Below are 23,648 nucleotides of genomic sequence, written 5' to 3'. Positions count from 1 at the left end.
AGATTTCCTAACATGCCAGTCATGCTGATGCAATGCCGGGAGCTAATTCCTCACGGTCTCCTTCAGATGGAATGCAGCATAGCCAAGGTTGTGGGGAATTCTGGGTCAATGGGTCATTGCCGTGTGTGCATGTTTTACATCCTCACTGATTACAAATCCGATGATTAATAATTTTCATTAGTGTATCATATGGCTTACAAAAATTATATATATTTAGTTTTTTCCACCCAACATTTTTTTATTTTCTCCAAAATCACAAACTATTTCTTTGGCTTACCTTCTGTTCCACCCATGTCTGCAGAATGGGCACAGCAGCTGACATGCTAGCATTGTGCCAGTATACTCACACACAAGTGAGTTTTTTTGCTCGCCTTATCATTCCACTTGTGTTTCAATTTGAAACTTGAAATGAATTTAGGTTTTTCTGTAATATTTAAACAAGTATTTGAGAACAAGGCAAAATGAATGCACTCAGTTGATTGTACCAACACACTTTGGATCACTGGTCCGCAAAATACTGTGAAATTTTGGAACGTCCAACAAGTGCTACTTGGGTTCACTTTTGTTATTCAGCTATGTAGCATTGCTCAAATACAAGATACATCACACACATTGACGATTGGGGAGGATGTTGTTAGTTGAATGTGTATTTTCACAAAAGTGTTATCTGGTTTGGTTATTCAGTCATTTTCAATTTTCAGTGTGTGTCACAGCAATTCATCAATGGTAGGTAGAAGTTGGAGGTCATGCTGGAAATGGGACAAATAATTTTTTTGTTGAAATAAGGGACCTCCCAGCTAATATGGGACTGTTGGCAACCTTCAGCCCCCATAGGTGCTGTGCCTCCTCTATGGACATCTCTGCTCTTGGTCCCTTGATATAGAAGAGGAAGTGAAATCTTAAAAGCCAAGGGTAGTAATCGCACTTATTCTTTTGACTCTCCATTGGTGACATCACATTCTGTTGTGGACATTCCATGTGCTAACTCTGGTCTCTGAACTCCAATTCATCTGGCTTATCTTGATTTATTATTTTTATAATTATTTTTAGAAGAAGTGAACTGTTAATTTTGCTGTGACAGTTCATAGTAACAGCACAATCAGACAATGATTTGGAATTTTATTGATGGCTTCTTTAGTCAGTCTCATATTTGACAAATCTGTGTACATTTTTGTCAAAAAAAGGAGAGACCCAAGTTAAATATAAATATGCAATGAAAAGCACATTGCTCATTGGAGAGACAGATGGTTCTCTGCCCGTGAAAGGATAGACGTTATTGATAGCTGCGCAAGTGCATTATAACAACCCAATATATATTTAGCTCCCCGGAATCATTGCAATCTAGGACAGTTCGGTGAAATCCTGTCTGCACTTTGCATTCTGGGCCTGTGCCAAGTAGGGTGAACTGTGGAGCCTGCCCACAGATGACTGTAATTTGCAGCTCACAGACAAGTTGCTATTTTTAAAGACCGTTGCCCTGACAATTTGTCTGAAATTAGAAGGGTCTGACAACTAGCTGTGGTTTTTGGTTTGGCATCTACGTACAGTCACGAGTTTCCCACGTGTGTTAAAATAGAAAATCTTCAGACACGTTCCTTTCAGGAAATTCGCCAGGACAGAAAAATTACACTGGAAATAAAGATTTGTATAGAAAGCAAACCCCTCTGCTTTGAAAATCTTCACACTCGAGTGCAACTAAATGTATAAAGTATTTTTCTCTCTCTCCCTGGTGCTTACCATGGTCAAATAAGGAGGTTACTGTCAGCTCTTGGATCACCTGATTAGAAGAATTCAAAGGACCTTATTCCTACTTGAAGTTTTTTGGATGCTATGGCAACAAGCAATTAACTATCCAGGGACACTTATTTTCAGATTAGAATGTAGAGAGACACAAAAAAGAGTGAAGGACTTTCTGTGGTGCTCAAAGATAGTGTTGGTATGCAAAATAATATCGGTAAACATATTTTCTTATGAGTGAGTGTTCCATTTAATCTATACACAGTATACTTTTTTTATTCAGCACCTTGGTGATAACTTTGTTTCATTTATGTCTTGAAATGCTCCCAAAAGTCATAATGACAGTGCCTGCGCACTCTCAGGGTCTGACAAGGGTCTCCTGTCTGTTTATTGGGGGATTGGTGTGTCTGGGCAGAGCCCAGACAGAATGTCTGCACCTTGTACCTCTCATAATAATTTAACGTAATTTGTCGGTTGAACATTTATTTTTATGATTATTTTCTCAGACACTTAAACCTTTCTAATTGGTAGTTCATAGGCTGAAAGGATTTTTTAAAGCTTATTGCTGTAGTCTAAATTAAGTCATGATAGTTGTTTACTAAAACATTGTTGTTTAAGCAGGTGGATTTATAGCACCCATTGATTAACGTGTGAATACACTGACAGAGTAATATGGAAGACTACAAATTACATATAGTCATGCTAATATAGCTGAGCTGTATTGTTATCTACAAATACAGAATAGTATAAGAAGGCAGTGGCTGAATGGTGTACAGTTTACTCAAGGAATGTATCTTTTGTTTCAATCATACAACAATATATGAAATGCAATCCAGAGTGATGTTTAGCTGGTTAATGCATTTCCATTACGTTAAGTACTGTGCTTTCTAAGCATAGTGCTGGTTTAAAAGATCATGAACTTTTCATCTACACGTTTCAGAGCTTTGCTTTTTAACTTTTACCAAATCATGACACAGTGAGCACTGTTTAGGATTTCCAGAAAACTCTCAGTTCACCATGAAACCAGCACAATTATTTAAACATTTCCGGGAACCGCTCATTTCTCTGAAAAGCATCACTCCGCTGTGACCCATGTCATGTCGGCTCCAGTGGACGTGAAGGGCGAAGTCTTACAGGCTGGGGTAGAGAGGGGGGGTGACTTCAGGCGGCACACTGAGGGGTTAACCGGATTGCGCGCGGGCTGGAGTGGCGTCGGACGTCACTGCACTTCAGGTGATTTTGGCACGTTGGTGTCAGGGACGGTCAAACCCTTCAGAAGCCCTGTGCCGTCAAAGGGTTGCGCGGTGGAGGGTCACTCTGTCAGTTACCGCCGAGAGGCCCCGCTCCATCTCACGCCCGTTGCCCTGCACACGTTACTCGGTACATAGCAGTGTTTACACAACCCCCCCCGCACGGCCCCCCCACATCCCCACACCCCTCTCCACTCCCCTGGAACTCCGCCTCAGGGCTGGCGGTGCTTGGAAGGTATTTATGTGGTTTATCTGAAAAGGCTCAGGCAAAAACAACTTGGCTTGCGTTAGATAGTTCTAATTCTAACATGATTGCTTGTTTAATTAAAGGAGTGGTGTAATTGAGGGTAGGGGGGATGGAAATGCTGTCAATCTAAAGTTTATATTAGCCATTTTCAAAGGCTCTCTGTGATTATTAATACAGTTAATGGTGGTCATGTATTTTTTTGTTTATTTTTGGTTTAAGGCGCTACAATCTTTTTGATTAGGATAAATAAACACAGTTGAATGAAATGACAGAAGCAGCTGGAGCTCTGGAGTAGAACCAGGAAAGCAAGGACGTGAGGCTTTGTTTGAGAAGGTTGTTGTTCTTCTGTGGGAGCATGCGATGTGAGCAGGTCTCACAGCCCTGTGCTGTTGTTTGGACTGGGCTGGTAACCTGGAGGTTGCAGGTTCTGTTCCAGGTTGAGCGGTGTATAAATGAAGATAAAGCAAAAAAATGTCAAATGCTTTATGGGAAATGCTGTCTCGATTGCTCTGGATGAGAGCATCTGAGAGCATAAATGCCTGTACATACACACATAGTATATATGAGTGTACCCAAGCAGTGTGTCTGGTGTCCTTGTAGGAGACTGCCTGCTGGATCAGCCCCAGAAGCTCCTGGCCCTGCCCGAGGTGCTCCCGGGCACCAGCTACAGCCTGAGCCGTCAGTGTGAGCTGGCGTTCGGTGAGGGGTCCAAGCCCTGTCCTTACATGCAGTCCTGCACCAAGCTGTGGTGCACCGGCAAGGCCCGGGGCCAGCTGGTGTGCCAGACCCGCCACTTCCCCTGGGCCGACGGCACCAGCTGCGGAGACAACATGGTGTGCGTCCGGGGGATCTGCACCAACAAGCAGGATGCTACCAAGGACAAGGTGAGGGGACCCGATGTGCTCCTGTCACCTCTTCACAAATCTGTATGATGGATAAAGTGAAGTTGCAAATGTAAAATAATCCACCCACTTTCAATGTAACAGCAATGCATAGCATAGAGTCAAAAGTATAATACTGAGTCAAATAACTATATAGTATAAAAGTGTATTTCTGATGCAGGATGTGGCAAATGTGATATCTAGACAACACACAACTTAGAAAAATAACAATGTTTATGACATAGCTGAAGCTTTGGAGTATGTATGGTATTTGAACTGTATTAAATTACCTGAAGCAGTTCTCTACAATGGGGGAAGGGCAATGTTATAGTTTGGGGTGGGGTTCCATACATTACTTTACTGTGAGCTAAAATATTATATGGGACATTTTTTTACTGAATCTAATTACTCTAAAGGTGGGAACCAACATTGAATAACGATTTTTGGATCCTCTTTTAATGTCAAGGCTGGGTTTAGAGGATGGGGATGGTTCACAGTCTGAAAAAACCTATAAACCAGGGTTACTCAGCTCTGACCCTGGAGCGCCACAGGGTCTGCTGTCTTTGTTTGCATAAAATCAGCAAACAATTTGACTCAAGAAAACTGCAATAATTGCCAAGGAACAATTAGAACCAGCTCTTCAAGGCCAGGGCTTGGGAACCCTGCTTTGAAATCATGACAAATGTGGGAGGAAAGAATTTGGAAAGCATGGGATTTGAGTCTCTTATTTTTGCTGCTTGACCATTTCCAGAAGCATTTGCGCTGCATTTTATTTGAAGTTATTGAACGGATTTATGTAAACCCACAGGGCTCTGGGTGTGGAGAACAAAAGGGGGACCACAGGGGTTGGGGCGTGTCAGAGGGAAAAATGTGATTGCTTTTCAGAAATAGGAAAAAGACACACACGGGCAATCAACAGCCTGGGTGAACTGACCACATCAGTAACTGCCACAAGCAGAGAAGCCCGATTGGTACTCTGTGATCAAGACCCTGGAGAACCAGGGCAGCACGGTCTGCTGAGGAGGGCAGGGTGTGACCCGGCACGTGGGTAGGGAAGGGCAAAAATATGTGGGTGGAAGTTCACCATAGCCACTGGCAGGATGTCAGCATTTTTCTTGCTAATGGTTAAGGTTAGGATTAGGGTAGAATTAGCTGTGTAAGTGCTTGTGGCGTCTTCCGCACTGTGCAGCAAAAAATATGTTGAAATGTTATTTGATTTTCAAAATACCTTCCAAATAAAAGCAGCTATAAACTACAATCAGAATGGTGGAGCTATGAGTTGCTTTGCAGGAGGCACAGTATAAAGGTATAAACCATACAAAAAGAAGTAAAAAGAGCAGCCTGTGTTATATATCAAACATACAAATGAACGACTGGGTAAATGACTCTGTTGTACAGCGCCATTTACAAACATGTTGTCACGCCAGTGCTTGACAATGGACATGTTCTATAGGACATTATATGACCAGAAAATCCACACAATTGAGCTAATTTGGGAATAACTGTACAGTGGATCATTTAAAAGGTGATCAAGCTGAACTCCTGGAATATGGAGTTACAGCAAAGAATAGAAATATTCAAAATGCAATTTGAAATAGTGCTCATCACCAGACATTTTTGTGTTTCCAGGTGGATGGACGATGGGGCAAGTGGGGTGCGTTCGGCCCCTGTTCCCGCACCTGTGGTGGGGGCGTGGAGCTGGCCAAGAGGGAGTGCAATAACCCTGTGCCGGCCAACGGCGGAAAGTACTGCCAGGGAGTGCGTGTCAAGTATCGCTCGTGCAACCTGAACGCCTGCTCGGATGCAGGTACGTCTGAGCACCTGTAATGGGGGTTAAGGCCTGCTGCTCTTATTGTGCGTCACTTTGGATAAAAGCGTCTGCCAAATAAATGTAATGTAATGCTGCAGGGTTTTCAAACCGCAGTTGTATTGTGTACAGCCACTTGCTGAGGTAAAAGCCAAGCTCTCAAGCCAAGAGAACTGATTATGCTCCTACTTCTCTTTTGGGTGAAGGGGGGGGGGGGTGTCACATTCTGTAGTGGGTGCTCATGGGTTATTCCTCACAGTGAACCAAAGCAAACACAGGAAAAAAAAAAAAAACCTCCATTCAGACCACAAGGTGTGAAGCTGAGAGACCAGCAGCCAAATAGGCCGATGTAAACAGAGTATGAGCACCAGGCCAGAGGAGAAAACCTGTCCAGTTAAACAAATAACGTTAAGCTGAACAAATGTCAAGGACAGCTGCTAAACAAAACATTGCCCTTCCTGAACTCCTGTAGGAATTCCAAACCTGTGGTTTTTTTTAAAAAAGTGCTTAAACCATAATTATCTAACCACACAGGTAAAAGCTTTCGGGAGGAGCAGTGTGAGGCCTTCAATGGGTTCAGCCTCAACACCAACAGGCTCACCCCATCCGTGACATGGGTCCCCAAATACTCTGGGGTTTCCGCCAAGGACAAGTGCAAGCTCATCTGCAGAGCCAATGGAACAGGCTACTTCTACGTCCTCGCTCCAAAGGTTAGTTATCGTTTCAGCCATTTTATTTATTTTACGTTTATTTATCTATGCAGGCAAAGCAACAGAGAAGTCACTTCTCTGTCGCTATGACAACCTGGGGAATCAAAGTGGATGAGAATGCAAGTGATTATGTAGCCAATCACACGTAGGGTATGATTTGTTGCCCAGATGAAGAGAACTACTTTTTGTGTAAATTTGACCAGGACACCAGGGTTAATGCCCACACCCATCCCACAGAATGGGATCTTCAGTGACCGCAGTGAGTTAGTCTGTGTCTCAGTTTGAGGTCTTGTCCAAAGGACAGCACCTTCTACTGCACAATGCGCCCCATCACTGCTCTGGGCTACTGGAAAAGTGTTCTCAACTGGCCTACAAACACCTCTCCCAGCAACATAGTATCACAGGAGGTTTCCCATCCAAGCCGTACTTTTATTCAACAATTATTTAACAATTTCCAGGTCATTAATAGTTAATTTGATTCTGGTGGAGACACACAGATTATGGTAGGTGCGTGCAGTTGAACAAGGGATGCTAATGAGATTACAGCAGTAATAGCAAACACGTTGTGTCATGGTCTACAGTATGAATATCAACACAGTCCACAATATATCAAGTATAAATATCTGGGTATGGAAATTGATAACAGTTCATTTCTATTATGCATTGTGATTAAAACAGCACATAATAATATTTGTATATATTTGGAATATTTGAAGACAGAGACATTAAAAAATGCTACAACAAAACAGAGGGCAGTGACACAGACGTGTATGTGCTACTGGATTGAGTACAGGCGTGAGCACTGTTCTTTCCTTGGAGTGGAGAAAGAAGAATGGATTGGAAGGAGTGAGGGTATCTGCCTGAGATACATGGGTGTGAAGTGAGCCAGAACAGGGACTCATGGGAGAGAGAGAGAGAGAGAGGGAGAGAGAGAGAGAGAGAGAGAAAGAGAGAGAAAAAGAGGGGGGGAGAGGGAGTTAGAGAGAGATTTTGTCTCCTAAAGCCAGCCAGAATTTTTATTTTATTTTTATTGTGAAAGGCACATCATTGAATTTTTACATTGACATGTTTCAATGTATTTTGATAGTTTTAAATTAAAAATAGATTTTCAGCATTGCTTTTTGTGCATATGCTGTGATAGAATACTAAACCAGTTTAACTGAAGAATTCCTATTGCTGATATTGGTGTTAGGCGTGCTTTGTGGCCATAAATGAACATATGTTTCCAAAAGAGATACCAGAGCGGACATGCCTCTGGAACAGACACGCATTTGATCAACAAAGAGTCTGTCTGGGGAGATTCTGTGACATTTCTTTGGCATAGCACTGTTATTTTAGACGGTTGTGAAATTCAAATAATACACAGTGCTGGCAAGAAAATAAAAGTTTTAGAACATTTATAGGCCTATAAGAGAAGTCAAGTTCATAACAATGGCGGACAGCCAATTCTTGGAAGACAATGGTGATAATTTTACTGAATAACACATGGTGAGACTACACTGACAGTGTAGCGTGAGGATACCAGCGGCCTGGTCTGGCATCGGCAATGTCACACGTCGTCAAGAGCTACACATTTTTCCACTGACATTCCCATCACCCATGTAGGGACAGTTAATACGTTGTTCTCACTGGCTGTATAGTGATAATGCTGAGCTTTCATTGGCTGAACTGTGAAGTATTTATCCTGCCTTAGATATAGCAGCCAACTGAATGGTGGCTGCTTTCATCACCTATACTTCTGAGAATGGGCGGGGCTTAAAAAGAGCAACCAAACCTTCTTTGTCAGGCTTAGCGTTGGCAGTATTTCAAATACATGCATTTATGTGTTCACATGAATGTATTCAAATACAGGTATTTTAAATGTGCATGTGCATGTATGCAGTTGATATAGAAAACAGCCATACATGCACATGCACATGTTTTATACCTCTATGTAAAGTAAGCTACACCATGATTTTGATTGTAGTTTATGAATACATCTATTTGGTAGCTATATAATATTTTGTTTTTGTAACCCTTGAGCAAGGTAGTTAGCCAGAATTGCTTGTTTCTTTGCCCGTCCTTGGTCACGTGAATGTTTCTGTTGAATGTTGGCTGTTGGCAGGTGGTGGATGGGACTCCCTGTTCCCCGGACTCGTCCGCTGTCTGTGTGCAGGGGAAATGCATCAAGGCCGGCTGTGACGGAAAGCTGGGCTCCGACAAGAAGTTCAATAAGTGCGGTGTGTGTGGGGGGGACAACCGAAGCTGCAAGAAAGTCTCAGGGCTCTTCACCAAACCCTTGTGAGTATCTGTTTCATTCTTTTCATTATTATTTCTTAATTTACTTTTTATTTATTCTTTTTACCTTTTGTCTTGTCGTTACTTTATTATACTAAACCTTCCAAATAAAGGAACAAAGTGCTTTATTCTTCTTCTACTTCTATTATTGTTGCTGTTGTTGTGTACCATGTGCCAAACTCTTGGTGGCATGATGGCGTACCTGCCATCCCAACATGAGCTGAATGTTACTATGGATGTCTTATCAGTAAATGCACAGCAGCAATGCGTTTAGACTGTAAAACTACTAAATATGCAGCCTCTACTTCACATGTGTGGCAGGGATAAACCTATTTTTATATTTGACAAAATCTTATAATCTCCCTCGAGTAGTCCAGCAAATGAACCATTTTGAAACTAGCTGAACGAACCATTGAAGCTTCTCGGCTCACACTTTGTTGGGCTGTCACTCTGTTACTTTCAGCCAACTGTTTGCATAACACTTCCTGCCTTGTTGTTGCCTGACACAGTTAGCATTTTCTGAAATCATTGTCTGATTTTTGTGTGATTGCACAGACATGGCTACAACTTTGTGGTGATGCTTCCCGTTGGCGCCTCGAACGTGGACATCCGGCAGCGGGGCTACAAGGGCATGGTGAGTGACGACAACTACCTGGCGGTGAAGAACAGCCAGGGCAAGTACCTGCTGAACGGAAACTATGTGGTGTCGGCAGTGGAGAGGGACATCATCGTGCGCGGCAGCCTGCTTCGGTACAGCGGCACGACCACCGCCACGGAGACGCTCCAGGCCGCCAGGCCGCTCTTGGAGGCTCTCACCGTGGAGGTGCTCTCCGTGGGAAAGATGACTCCTCCGCGCATCCGCTACTCCTTCTACCTGGCCAAAGAGAACAAGGAGGACAAGCTCCTGAAGAAGGAGGGCCGGGCCCACTCTCAGAACAGCGTGCTCGCCGAGGCGGACAAGATGGAGCTGAAGAAGGCCTCGTACCGGAGGCCGGCGCTGAAGTGGACGGTGGCCAGCTGGGACGAATGCTCGGTGACCTGCGGGAGCGGGCTGCAGAGGAGGCTGGTGCAGTGCCTGGACCTGGACGGGCAGGCGGCGTCCGACTGCGATGCTGCGCAGAGGCCCAACGCCATGAGGCCGTGCGGGGACCCCTGTCCCATGTGGGACGTGGGGGAGTGGTCCTCCTGCTCCAAAACCTGCGGGAAGGGATTCAAACGACGGGTGCTGCGATGTGTCACCCAGACAGGCTTGCTCTTGCCTCGGGATCACTGTATTGGTAAACGAAAGCCACAGGAACTGGACTTCTGCAAATTACCTCCTTGTTAATGATTCCCCCTCCCATCATTTCCAACAGACACTTGCTTTATTTTTTGTTAAAATGTATGCAAAAAACAAAACAACAAAAAAACTGATTAACGATCCAGAACCTTGTTTGTTCTGGTGCATCTGCTTGCAACATGGGCCACATGAAAGGAAAATATGAAACAGGGTAAGGGTGTAACAGTGCCAGAGGTGTATGAGCGAGAGGTACAAACTGTGGGCCCAATTGTTTCATTCATATGGAGTTGGTGTTACACAGAGACGTCTACCTCTGATCATAACTGAGCAATAAAGCACACAAGCTCACACACGCAACACATATACACCTGTTACATGCGAATGTGCCCTATATCTATTTGTTTAATGTGTGAATTTTCTCTACTCTTGACAAAGACCAAAGTAAAGAATACAACCCAAGTTTAAAAAATAAGCAAAAAGCAGTTATTTGGCAAACTGGCCTTTAAAAAAGGTTACATTGTTAATATATAAATATAAATATTCAAAATGTGTCAACATAGATTTCTACTGCCACGCCTATGCATTTTATACATATATTGTAGAACATAGAAATATATTTTTATATGCACTATGTTTTTATAATTACAGTAGCATGATCATAAAATCACAACAGCAAAAGCAGTAATAACTGATATATTTGGCAGGTTTGACATATATTCAATTATTGTGAAATACATTCCTTACTGTATATTTGAATATTGAATATTTGAAATATTTGAACATTTACTTTAATATCAAATATTAATGTCAATTTAGTTAATAAACAGTGTCTTTCATATGTTTAAAAAATCTTTCCACTTAACTGAAAAATTTAACAGACTGAAAAAACTGTGAAGTTTTATCTGCAAATGTTTCTAAATATGGAATTATTAGGGCTTGGACTAGATTCAAATGATATCTTTTGGGTGGTGACCTAAGACATGTTTAATAGTGTAAATTGCCATAAACTTTTTGTATGTCAAAGACATACTCAAGGATATATAATAATAGTAATAATAGTAATGTTATATTTGGTACCACCATTCCAAATTACAATGTATTATAAAATGTGAAAAGCTAATGCTGTTTCAAATATTCATGGCTGGCATAGACAAGTACATGTGAAATTCATTCAGTTAGTGTGGCACATTGAACGGACCAGCTATGAACCCTTACATACACTCTTTTGATAATGCTTTACTGTAACTATACATCATGAGGCCTAGATAACATTGTCGAAAGCATGACATAACACCTCATAATTATTTATGATGACAAATTATGACCAATGTTATAAGACCGTCATTACTGTATAACATTTATTTTTAATGTTTTGTTAAATTCACTGCATACATTATGGTGGTGTAAATGGCATTGGTTGTAAGCTGTAACACACTGTCAAGTCAGGTAATGGCATGGGTTATGTCCTGCTTACATCCATGTTATGTGGTCTTTATGGAACATAGTTCAAGTAAAGTGTTGCCATTCTTTCTGAGTCATGATAGAATAGTATAGAAGAAAAAATTTAGAGAGTCTTAGCCTTGAGAGTCCTGGAAATCCAGGAAATTGTTCAGGGTAGATGAATACACTCTTCCTTTTGCATAAGCAAAGATCATGGAATGATATAGGACTTGTATTAGTGTTCATGTATCTGTGCTATCAAAGGTTAATGAGTCAAACATCAGGTTTCCATGCCATGCTTGCCTTGCACATCTGATAAATATACTTGACATGTTTGTTTTAATGACAAATTAAGTATTCACTGTCAAATCAATAACACTATTGATTTACCCAGTGGAAACAGTACTCTTAGCAAAACTCTTAAGCAATACTGCCTGCAGGCTGGTCTTAAACTATAACAAGAAACTGAATTCCTCCTTGTCTGAAAAAAATAAAGGTTTCCAGGATAAACTCCCCTCCATATACAGTATGAAGTAGAAAAACATAATACACTGCTTATATTCCCTTTATCAGTAGAGAGAGGAGAACAGTAGAATGTCTATTGCATGGTGACCTAGGCTAAATGGTATGCTCTGGCATTTTGCAATGTTATCTGGAACATGGGCGTGGAACATGTCCAACAAGAGACTGAGCAGTGCTCAATATGTCAATCACTGCAGGAAAAGCAAAAAAAAGGTTAAGACCATCCTGCCAGTATGCAAACAACAACTTAAATAATTTAATGAACTGACTGACTTGCCAAAATAATTAAAAAAAAGAAATGTAGGCAATACTTTGTGGATCCTCTGCACCCCATTGGACAAAGGCATTCCCTAATCCTGCCTTGTGCTGTAAATTTGCCATGTACTCTTAGATCTTTGGAGACATGCTCTAATGCATTAGTCTTCTAGCCTATTGAGTATTTCGTTGGGTAATACTGCACATTGGGTCACCTTTACACGTTAAATGAGTACGTAACTTGGTTCAAATTATTTAAAGTAGAATGATAAATAATGTGCAGAAAATATGAAAAACCCACAAATGGACAGCAGTTAAAAAAAAAACGGCTTAAAAAACGGTTATTTCAGACACCTGTAAGGAAACACATGTGAAGAACCTATTGAAATCTATCCAATCTGAATGCACTCATTCAATGCAATGTTCCTCAGTAGTCTGTTCATCATCATCCTCACTTTCAGAAAATTATAGTATATTCTACTTACGTTTGTGCCCCTTATTACATTAAAGACATTATGTTCAAGACATTGTTCAATTTCGGTAAAACTCCCTCATTCCTGAGCTCCACTTGGGGATTTCAGATTTGCAGAGTAGTCCTCTCTCATTCCAAGCCAGCAGTGCAGCTGCTAATATCACGCCCTGTCTGGTACAGTTGCCATTAGTATCTAATTTATTATGATTAAATAAATAAAAGTGGCAAAAGGCATGATGATTTTTTTTTGGTTTGTAATGCTGTACGTGTGTCATCTATTGGGACCCTGAACCCCCCCCCCCCCCCGCCATTGTATTTGTCAAGATGGTTCCTGTATTACTTGGGATTTTATTGTTTTCTTTTGCACATGGTACAGCAAGAGAATGACTTGCTCTGCACTGGCTGCATTGTATACTGTGTATACACCCATTGGGCAGTGCACAAATAAATAATGTAAATATCTTCCTATTTTTATTTTTTTCTATCACATTTGTTAATTTTTCTTTGTCTTCAAGGTATTTATTCCAAATAAAAGTCATTTAGAATGTTTTGTCTTTCAGTCCCTTTCACTTTTTTTTTTACAGCACACATAATATGTAAAATGTTCATTGTTAAGTCAACTCTGGGGGCATTTATATGAGTCACATGCAGCAATATATTTACAGATGTAAATATAATTCTTTGCGCTTTGATTATAAACAGGTTAAAGCATAATATTACCTCTGTGCATTAGCAACTTTCTGGGAGTGGAGGCAGCAAGAGATACACACCAAGGATGTACAATCTGTGATACCAAAAGAGCTGCTATGTCTCCAATCCACCATCACCATGAAAATGATAACATGCATTAAGTGCCTCTGTCAACACAGCTGAATGCAGATGGAATTCTTTCATAAGACTCCCAATCTGTGCCAGGACTGCACCAAATGTTTTTCAAACATTCATTCATCCTCCCATCCCTCATGGCATGGTCTTTTGGCTTTGTGTTGCTGGGGAAACTTAACCTGCAACTTTGACTACATTACATTACATTACATTACATTACATTACAGGCATTAGACTAGACACAGAATATGTGCAAAATGACTATCTTTGCACGCATCAAAGCATAATACATATTTTTTTACTTAATTTATGTGACAGGAAATAGGTGTTGTGCAAAGCCTGGAGCAGCTATAACAGAAAATTGGAAACTATTCACTAGTGGCAAGTGTGACATCTGGAGGCCCATAGATACATCCATATATGGAAATTTAAGTTTCTAAACTGAGGTATATATAGTTACACATTTGGAAATTATATCAAAGTTATTTCAGATGCATTATAAACTGACCATTACAACAACAAAAAAAACATTCTAATATCAACAAGTACAAAAACTGCTTTTAGTGTATCTAAAAGTTTTTTGTACTATTGGAGTTTTCAACTGACAAATATCATTAGCATAATTAGTTAAAAACTACTATGCTTCATTGGCTTCATAAATCTGCTCAGAAATATTTATTAACTAGGTGTTGCAGTTCTGCAGAGTTAGATGCAGAGTGTCTTGATTTGCCTTTTAAAACTGGGAATGTGAGTGTTTTATGAGAGTAATGAGGCTACGGCCAAGATTGGAGACAGAAAAAAGAGTGTTGGCTGTTATTAATCCCTGTCCTGAATTTTGAAGCATCTGGATTTATAAGACCTTGATAAAATAATAGATAAAACTGATTTATGATGACCTTGTTACTCCTGCATTGTCCATACATTTTTCTGTGAGATAAAATCATATGAAAGATCCCCCCCATCTATGACTACTGGAATGGTGTCAGACAGGGGTGAAGCATGCAGCTGTTTTGGGAGTAACCCGTCAAACCAGACACAGTAACCAGCCTGGATTTCCAACACTAGACATGTGGTCTGGACCAGTGGTCCTCCCCCTCCCCCATCTTCCCCCTACCCCGGGCACTGAACTCCTGACCTCCCCCAACACAAAGCCAGGGGGGCTTAACATCTCTGTGGTGCTCCAGGTCCGCTAATCTCCTCACCAATGCCTTGGTGTTCATGGGTGGGAATGGTACAAGATCATCTCTTCAGCTGCGCATTAATTTCCATTGAGACCACATGGAGCTTTCTGCTGACATAAGCGTTCTGTCTTTCCTGGAACACCAATCACCCAGCTGACCACATTGTGCCCGATGATCCACTCCTATTGTAAAGGGGGAGTACGCGTAGCTCTCCCAGTTTTGTGTGACTCACTGTCCTGATGAGTGGGATGTTGGAGGAGCGGGTCAAGGGCTGGCAAAGGCTGAGAAAAAGGTTGTTGAATCTGGGCGGAGTACTTGCCCAGCCACTTTTCATTTTTCTCTCCCCCATGTTAAGTCCTCTTGTTACTCATGCACAGAGACAATGGGATGTGAGATCTGGAGTCAGACTTCACTGGTGGAGACTCCTGCCAGTTGATGACAGGATGGAATGGAGAGAGGTCTTCAGAGAAATAGGAAAATCAGACCTCACAATTATGGCCCTTGTGTTTCCTTTAAACTGACTGACCCATAAATCCATTTCTGGTCCACTTTTTGTTCCTTCTAATTTTTTCTATTTCAGAACCTATTCTCTCTATTTCCGAAGCTTAGTGGTGTAGTAAACAGTTAATACTATTTGACAGTAATTAGCATTCAGTGGCCTGAATTCCCCTCTCCACATTCTGGCACACTTTCTGGTTGGTGGTTGTGTGACAAATGAATCACAAATGTTTCACCGGAGGAAGAGTGAAATAAACTGACACAGCAAAACTAAAAAAGAAAAATGTGTGCCAAGCTGTGGCTGCCACAACAGCTGAAAATATATGCAATGTGCAGTGTGTACAGTATTGCAAAATCTAGTCAGCAGTCTTGTCATAGAAAGTAGCACAGCCAATCATAAATCACCCAAGACACTGTGGATATAGAGGTATATGTATTATATGGCGTGAACAACACATTTAGAATGTCCCATTAGTGCACAGAGTAATTGAGAAGTGTAGGGTAATTATGGATAATATGGATAAGGTCCAGATTATCCCGTGGAGTTTTGCTCTCAAACCACAAGTCAGCATTCTGTGTCACAGTATCGCTATCTCTGTATTCATAACATGGTTTATTTCTTAAGGAGCAGGGTTATAAGTGAACAGAGAGGCTGAATACAGTGATGACCTAAATAAATGTTCAGGGAATTTGCAATGAGCCAGAACAGGAATTCCGAGCTAAATTTCCATAGCCACAAGATAACAGTGATCCCACTGTAAAATGGCACCATACATGTCATACATCCTTTGAAATTTATCTACCACTTGGTGCGATGAGGTTATGGTTTCCTTTATTTGTCTGGACAAATGCTGGGGCCATTTAAAAAGACAGTAAATAAAAAAATAAAAAAAAACATTTGCCCCAGTCACCAAACCCACGCATGCTTTACCAAAAGGGCATCCCAGTTGCGATTTCTCAAGATCTTTGTTTTTAAATCCTATACCTTCCTTTTGGAGATGAGCATCTGATCAGATAATTACTCCCTGCTCTGTGGGGGCTCATTCCTCACCAGACAGAGGTCAACAGAGCAGTCTGGGTGACCCTTTAACAGAACATCCCACACGTTGACAAATACTGGGGAAAAAAAATGTAATCCCTGGGGGAAAGAAAAAACAGGCCCACGGAACTGCAGCTATGATGCATTGTAATTAAAAGCATATTGAATATTTGGGTGGCATATGAAACTTGCAACTACTTTCCTTTTCTTTCTCTTTCTCTCTGGTTTTGTTTCTATCTCTGCAGAAAGAATTCCAGCATGAGAAATGGACAATTTTGAAACTGGAATGCAATTACTATGATGAACATAATAGTTTTGTCTTCATCCACATCAGTCAGTTCTCATGAAATCTACCCTACATTTTGGACTCTATATTATCCCAATATATGGTTAATTATGCTCAGCAATATCACCTTGTGCACTTTTCTTTTCTAAGTGTCACAAAACTATACATCTGCTTGCAGTTATTATTTTGGCCATTGGTTTTGTTCAGACAGTCTACATTTTTGTAAATGAAGCATTATGGATGACTGTGCTCCTGAGTCATCTATTTATTGGGGCTGCATGTCATATGCTTGAATGCATCATGTTCTCACATGCTTTGATGAAAGAATATATTGTTCTGATTTGTCCTATTGATGATCATGGAAAACACATAAAACCTATAGATTTGCATTCAACTCAGGAAACTCTGAGGGCAATAGAATTCATATGTTTTGATGAGAATTTGAGTGTCTGTATACCTGTAGGAAATGTTTTTTCAGATTAAAGTTATTAAAGTATCAAAGTTCAACAGTCGAGTGACTCCCTCAGTAATATTAAACTTTCACCTTAATATTAAAGTTCTAACTGTTTAACATCAGTGTAAAGATATCCAGTTTTGGGCAAACAAGGAGCCACCTTTCATTTTGCTTTCATATGTGCTGTACATGTACTGAAGCAGAAATAGGCCAGGGGATGTGGGAATTACTTTCTTTAAAGAAACAAATGGGGAAGGATTTTTTTTTCAAGAGCATGGAGGTACTGATCTATAAATGCATATTAAATTTGCCTTGCAAAACTCATGTGGTCATAGGCTCTCTGTCCATACGTGTGCATGCGTGTTTGTCTATTTGAGGATGTAATAACAGGATAGAAAGGTACACAAACTCAAACACAGACATGGCAGAAACCTCCCATACCGCCCCCCCCCCCATATTGTGCCCCCCGGATCAAAGCCAGATCGGCAATCTTTGATTCGCTGCCAGATCTCAATGGCAGTTGAGATCAAGTAGAGATGATAGAACAAAAAGTCCATCAGCATGACAACTTGGGGCAAAGGACGCTGGGCAAATGAAACAATCCGGAGACAGCTAATATGTCTCAATTAATCGTACCAGGCAGAGGGTCACCCAAAGACTGCTTCAGGGTAACAAAGTCAGCGGGGTGGGCTTCCCCTACCTTCCCCTTCCTGGCTCCATATGAATTACAGGAAATCCACCACAGTTGAAACCAGCATTTAAAACCAATTTGCAAAACCACAGGTGACGTAAATACTTACCTGGACATCTTGGACTGCATGACATCTGTGACCACTTTTGAGAAACCTTTTCCGGAAAACTCCCTCAAAGGTGAATGTAGGAACAGTGGAGTCTTGGAGAAGACTTGCAAAGTTATAAAATGAGATCAATTAAACTCTACACACCAATTAATGCAAGCTGTCCACACAGCCATGTGGTCTAATTGCATCACGGCTAGGAAAATAAGATTTTCACCTGGAAAAACTTTCACCTAGTCAGAGTTTTATGACATCTTTCTTACATGTGTTTTTTTTTAAACTTTGATGAAAGGCAAGCATACACATTTAGATACTTGCGTGAGTTTAACTAGCTTTGTTTCAATTTTTTCTTCCAAAAATTAGAATTGACTGTTCAACTGTCCGTCTCAAGCCGTTACTACATGAATCACTCCTGTGCAACAAGTACTTAGCTCCACCCTACTTGCAGCAAGATGAAGCCAAATGTTTTGTGCCATTGTGGACTCCTGTTCATAGCTGGATAATGACATGGCTGAGGCTTGAACCCACAAACCCACTTCGGCTTGAACTCCAGCCTGTGCTTCTGGTGTTTACTCCCAGGGACTGAATCACTCAGGAGTTTACTTTTCCAAATGAATCAATATTTGTTAATGTGTTCCTTGCAAATAGGTTGTCACTGAACAATTCAAAATGGAAATTTTTAAGTGATATGCAAACAACTCAAAGATTCAACCAATTTTGAAAAAGCTTGAAAGTTATTCCCCAAGCTATTACAAGATGATCAAGCTGAACTATTAAATGATAGAACAGCACAAAAATAATTAAAACAAATGAAGCTGGTGGTGGAGCTTCTTTGTCCTTTTCACTCTTTGACCTTAATATTAATCTGCAGCCTGCAGACCTCAGAAGGCTGTTCCTTGATTTGAGTGAAACTGATGCTTTTTTTTGAACCAATGACTCTATCTGGGTTCCTCCCTCTCACCAGTTTTGACATTGAAATAAAACATTTCTGCCAAAGGGTTCATTCCCACAGGGGGAAATACTGATACAGACACACAGCAACAGCCTGATACAAAAATGCGATGACATCCACTGTCTCAAACACTGCTTAATTTTCCATGTACAGCCAGCGCTTACAGAGCTTAGACGAAACCGTCTGTGTCAAGTTGTTACAACCCCTGTCACAATGTAAACACAATGTAAATTTGTGTTTACATTTGTCTATGTTGCGGGTGTGTTTCCTTTTTACGGTTTGTCATCAGATTGATGTTTCCATCTCCAATTACTCTTTTTGAAAAAAATTGCCGTAGGTGGAATTTTAAATCTCCTTTGGGGGCACACTGTTTGAACAATTGGTTCTCAGACTGCAGACTGATTGTCTTCAAACTCAACATTCAAAGCCACTTCATGCCCAGAAAAACTTTCACTCCAGTGGTGTTTGCTTACTAGTGAAACTAGTTATTTATTTATTTGTTTATTTACTGATTTTTAAAATTTTATTTAGCCATTTTACCTTTTCTGTCCATCTACACAATTTAGTGATTTATAGAGGGAATATCTGTAAATTACAACAAAAAACTCCTCTAATTTATTTGCATGTTGGATACAGATATTATATGCATATTATCTATGCTTTTAATTAATGGTTAGCATGAATGTAAATATTAGTTTGATAGCAGAATGTCAAAAATTGGTGATAAATGTCCAGTTGAGGGCAATCTCCACATCAGAAAGTTTCTTAGCCACCCTTTGTTTTTTATTTCTCTATTACTGATTTGTTCCCCTTTGTTTTCCAGCAAAAATTGCAACCCCAACTGTTCTCAATTACCTCATCTGCCCAGGGACACACCCCACTCCCCCCCAAAAAAAAACTGCTCCAGAAAACAGAATGTGCATCAAGGGGTTTCCACACAGCTGAGTGTGGCGTCACCACAGACAGCTAACAGCGGCATGATGAGGCAACCGCAACAATGCTGAAAAGGGGCATAGGGTGGTGTTGCCATGGCAACAAAGTATGGGGGTGGGGTGGTTCGAGTGTCCAGCTGCAGAGCCACGAGACAGGTCAGTAGCAGATGTATGACAAGGCATTGTTGGAGCAGGAGGGGCGGCATCCTGTGCCAGGCATAGAGCTGTGTGCCCTGGTACCAGGCATCCCTTCCATCTGTACTTCATGCAGATGAGAGGGGAAAAAACACTCTTAAAGATGTGGTTTGTCTCCCTCCTCAGTAAGGACATGGTTTGAGGTGATGGTATGAGGATTAGGGAATTGGGCTCAGAGAGTTCAGTGGGTTCCGTGGTATTGCCATAGTACACTTGATCAATGTAATTAATTTGTATGAAAAAAAGTTAGCTGGGGAAGTTGTTCTGATAAAAAAATTGTCCTGAAGACTTTCAGAGTGTTCTAGACAGGGGGTGGGCAACCCTTGTCCTGGAGTGCCAAAGAGTTTTCTGGGTTTTCTTCCATCTGATCTTGATTGTACAGTTTGATTGATTATTAAGAGTTTATGATGAAACACTGAACACCTCCAGCCCCTGGTTGTACATGACCCTCCATATTTCACTAGATTGCTATGTTCTATATATTAAACAGTCATACTTTGGTTGAGCCATTTTTGAGCTGTATGTTGAACTGCTAGTGTTCAGTTGTGTGTAATGCTACTAGCACATTGCCAAGACATCCTCAGTCATCTCTGGACATCCAAGGTGGTCTTGGCAGTGTAATGGAACTGTCCTCACTTTGTCATCTTGTTGACAACCGTTCTGGATGACTTCAAGGGATTCATCATTGTGGATCTTGACTTGTGACTCTAAAAGACGAGAGGGCAGAAATCCTCAAAAACATCATGAACAATAAAAGAGCAGTATGGTTTGGGCTGAACTCCAACTGGAATATATCTATTCAAGAAGCTCCAAGGATGTAGTAAGTTGGAAACATGGCCTATTTGGCAAAGTAGGCTTATCTCATCTGAAAGGGTCGATGTGGTTGCCTGCGTTTGTTCTAGCCATGCACTAGAACATCCGATTCAACTTATCAATCATTCCATCAAGACCTTAATTACCTGAATTGCCCGTTTTAGTGCTGGGTTATAATCAAAACCTGCACTGGACCTGTTCTGATAAGTCTGGACACCCTGGTTTCAGTAATGAGCACTCTTACACCAAGTTCTTCTAGGGGCCATTAATTGTATAATTGGTCACATAACTTTAACTACTTACCACTGATTACTGTCTACAGTGATACCTTCAGCACTGACTGCATGTTAAATGATCTGATTTATCCATTAACATGTTAAGGCAAAACGTGTGGCCCTACAGTACATAGGACCAGCAATGACCTTGCACTCTTCAGTTCTTTGGGGGAATTGTACCAATGTGCTGGCACCATCAGGCAGATATTGTGAGCTGAGATGTATCAGACCTATGTGCAAGGCTGCCATGTCTGACCTGTTTATTGGATTGTGTTATCTCACATGCATGCTGAAACCTAGATACAGCATTTGAAGTGCAAACTTTAGTTAAAAAAAAAAAAAAAAGATTTATGTTTATATTTTTTGCATTCAATTTACACAAATATTTAAAATCATTCATTGAGGTATTCGAACACCTCAGTCCTCATGTAAACTTTTTTAGGGTTTACATTTTATTATCTGTAATCAAAGGCCCTTTAAAATAGGAAAACAAAGTAGAAACATGTGTGTGAACACAGATGATCATGCCCTTGAGGGAGAGTCATCCCAATACTCTCTTTTCCCAGCATGCACAGATGAGAGAAATCCTGGAAAAATGTTAAAGAACTGGATTTATGGACGCCGAGTGCAGTATCAGGTGTTTTCCAACAAAAAAATTATGGTCATTGTTAAGATGTGCATGGATGAGACCGAGGAAACTAGAGTGTGTCAGACTGCGTTTCCATGAGGCCATACCTGCTGGTACTGGTGAATTAGAAGGCAAGACCCGTAAAACGACTGCATAGCGTTTCACCCGGGATGCCCTCACTAAACTCATTTATACTGTTTCATCAACACTAGGCCTGTGCCAGATAGTGTAGCTCATCCACCTGATGCAAGTAATCAAGCCCTTCATTAGCTGTGTCCGGTGTGCTTGAGATGGAACACATGGAATGCCTGCATCTGGCTGGGGGCCCCCGAGGATAGTTTGGGAATCACTTGTGTAGATCACCACATCCTAGCTTTGAGTATATTGTTGTATAGTCAAGACAGGGACAGCAAAGTGTCACAACATCTCTTCTGGCAAGGGTAGCAATAACAAAATTGTAGTGTCATGGTGCTTGGCATAGAAATAAAATAAAAAAACCTGCACCCACACCAGCTTTTCTCAGATAAGATTGGGCATCCCTGTTTTATTGGAATGATTAATCACAGGCTGGGAGAGCTAACTATGGGGGTATATATGTTTCAGATGTGACTTGTTCATGGAAAGACAGACCTAAAAACTTCATTTGTCAAAAAAAAAAAGTATTACTGAGCCATGAGTACAAATACTGGCACATTTGAAAAAATCACCTTTCATTTTTGAATCTCTTGTGCAATAATAGTTTACTCTTAAATTGGAAAATTAAGCTTAACTACATGTTCCATTTATTTTCAATACCAATGTCAGTTAGGGAATGTGCTTTTTTTGAGGGCTGAGTGCTCTCTCTGCAGCCTGATGAGGCTGGAGTTGGAGAGGGCGTGCTCCAGGACTGCGGTTTCTGTGGCTTTGGGCTGCAGCCACCTCAATCTGGACTCTGGCAATCCACAGCCAAGGAGTCCATTACTCAACAGGCAAAACATCTTGAAGGAAGCAATGAAAGAATGAAGTCATATGGCTGAACAATAAATCTGAAAAAGTAGACCACTCCAATGCAACCCCCCCCCCCCAAAAAAAAAAAAAAAAAAAACCCTGTCCAACTCTTCTACTCCTCCACCCCCAGACTACAGGGTTTGGTGTTTTTATTGTGGATACAAATTTTTACATATTAAAATAAGTATGATATTTAGCTTGTACTAGCTTTTCTGCGTATTCTTTTTGTCAAAAAATTGCATTTTCACTGGGACCTCAGTTGCACAGTCAGGTGCTGTTACAGTGAGCACCATAATTCATTGGACAGTGACACATTTTTTGCTATTTTGGTTCTGTACTCTAGCACTTTGAGTTTGAAAGTATACAATGACAATTGAAGTGCAGACTGTCAGCTTTAATTTGAGGGTATTTTCATCCATATCGGATGAACCGTTTAGAAATTATAGAATCTTTTGTACATAGTACCCCCCATTTTCGGGCATCAAAAAATACTGGACAGTTTAACCTTTTGTACATGGTCTCCCTGTTTAAGGTACTACAAGTATTTGTTGAATTGGCTTCACAGATGTGTTTCGTTAGGCAGGTGTATTCATTTGTGACGTTAGTGAATGCAGAAGAGAGCTGTTGATGTCTAGTCTTGATTCTAGACTTGGCAATTGCCTTTGGAGATTGTTGTTGGGGTGTGACAACATGAGGAAGACAGCAGTGTCGATGCAAATTAAGCTGGCCGTCATAAGGCTCAGAAATGAAAATGTACTATGGGGGGTACTATGTACAAAAGATTCTATAATTTCTAAACGGTTCATCCGATATGTATGAAAATACCCTCAAATGAAAGCTGACAGTCTGCACTTCAATTGTCATTGTATCCTTTCAAACTCAAAGTACTTGAGTACAGAACCAACATAA

General features: G+C 40.9%; 1 protein-coding gene across 1 annotated transcript in view; it reads left to right on the top strand.

Annotated features, from left to right (window-relative positions):
- Window positions 1-13,426, top strand: part of LOC135263473 (A disintegrin and metalloproteinase with thrombospondin motifs 15-like) — a 28,072-nt gene extending 14,646 nt beyond the window's left edge. Inside the window, exons 4-8 of the mRNA XM_064351513.1 lie at window positions 3,835-4,118; window positions 5,745-5,922; window positions 6,457-6,632; window positions 8,737-8,912; window positions 9,465-13,426. Coding sequence (XP_064207583.1) covers window positions 3,835-4,118; window positions 5,745-5,922; window positions 6,457-6,632; window positions 8,737-8,912; window positions 9,465-10,236 — 1,586 coding nt within the window. The 3' untranslated portion in view covers window positions 10,237-13,426. The remainder of the gene's footprint in view (window positions 1-3,834; window positions 4,119-5,744; window positions 5,923-6,456; window positions 6,633-8,736; window positions 8,913-9,464) is intronic.
- The last annotated feature ends 10,222 nt before the right edge of the window (window positions 13,427-23,648 follow it).

The sequence above is a fragment of the Anguilla rostrata genome, chromosome 9 (assembly GCF_018555375.3).
Source record: "Anguilla rostrata isolate EN2019 chromosome 9, ASM1855537v3, whole genome shotgun sequence".
NCBI classification, from domain to species: domain Eukaryota; kingdom Metazoa; phylum Chordata; class Actinopteri; order Anguilliformes; family Anguillidae; genus Anguilla; species Anguilla rostrata.
The sequence above is the reverse complement of the archived record's forward strand: the minus strand, read 5'-3'. Positions and strand labels throughout refer to the sequence as shown.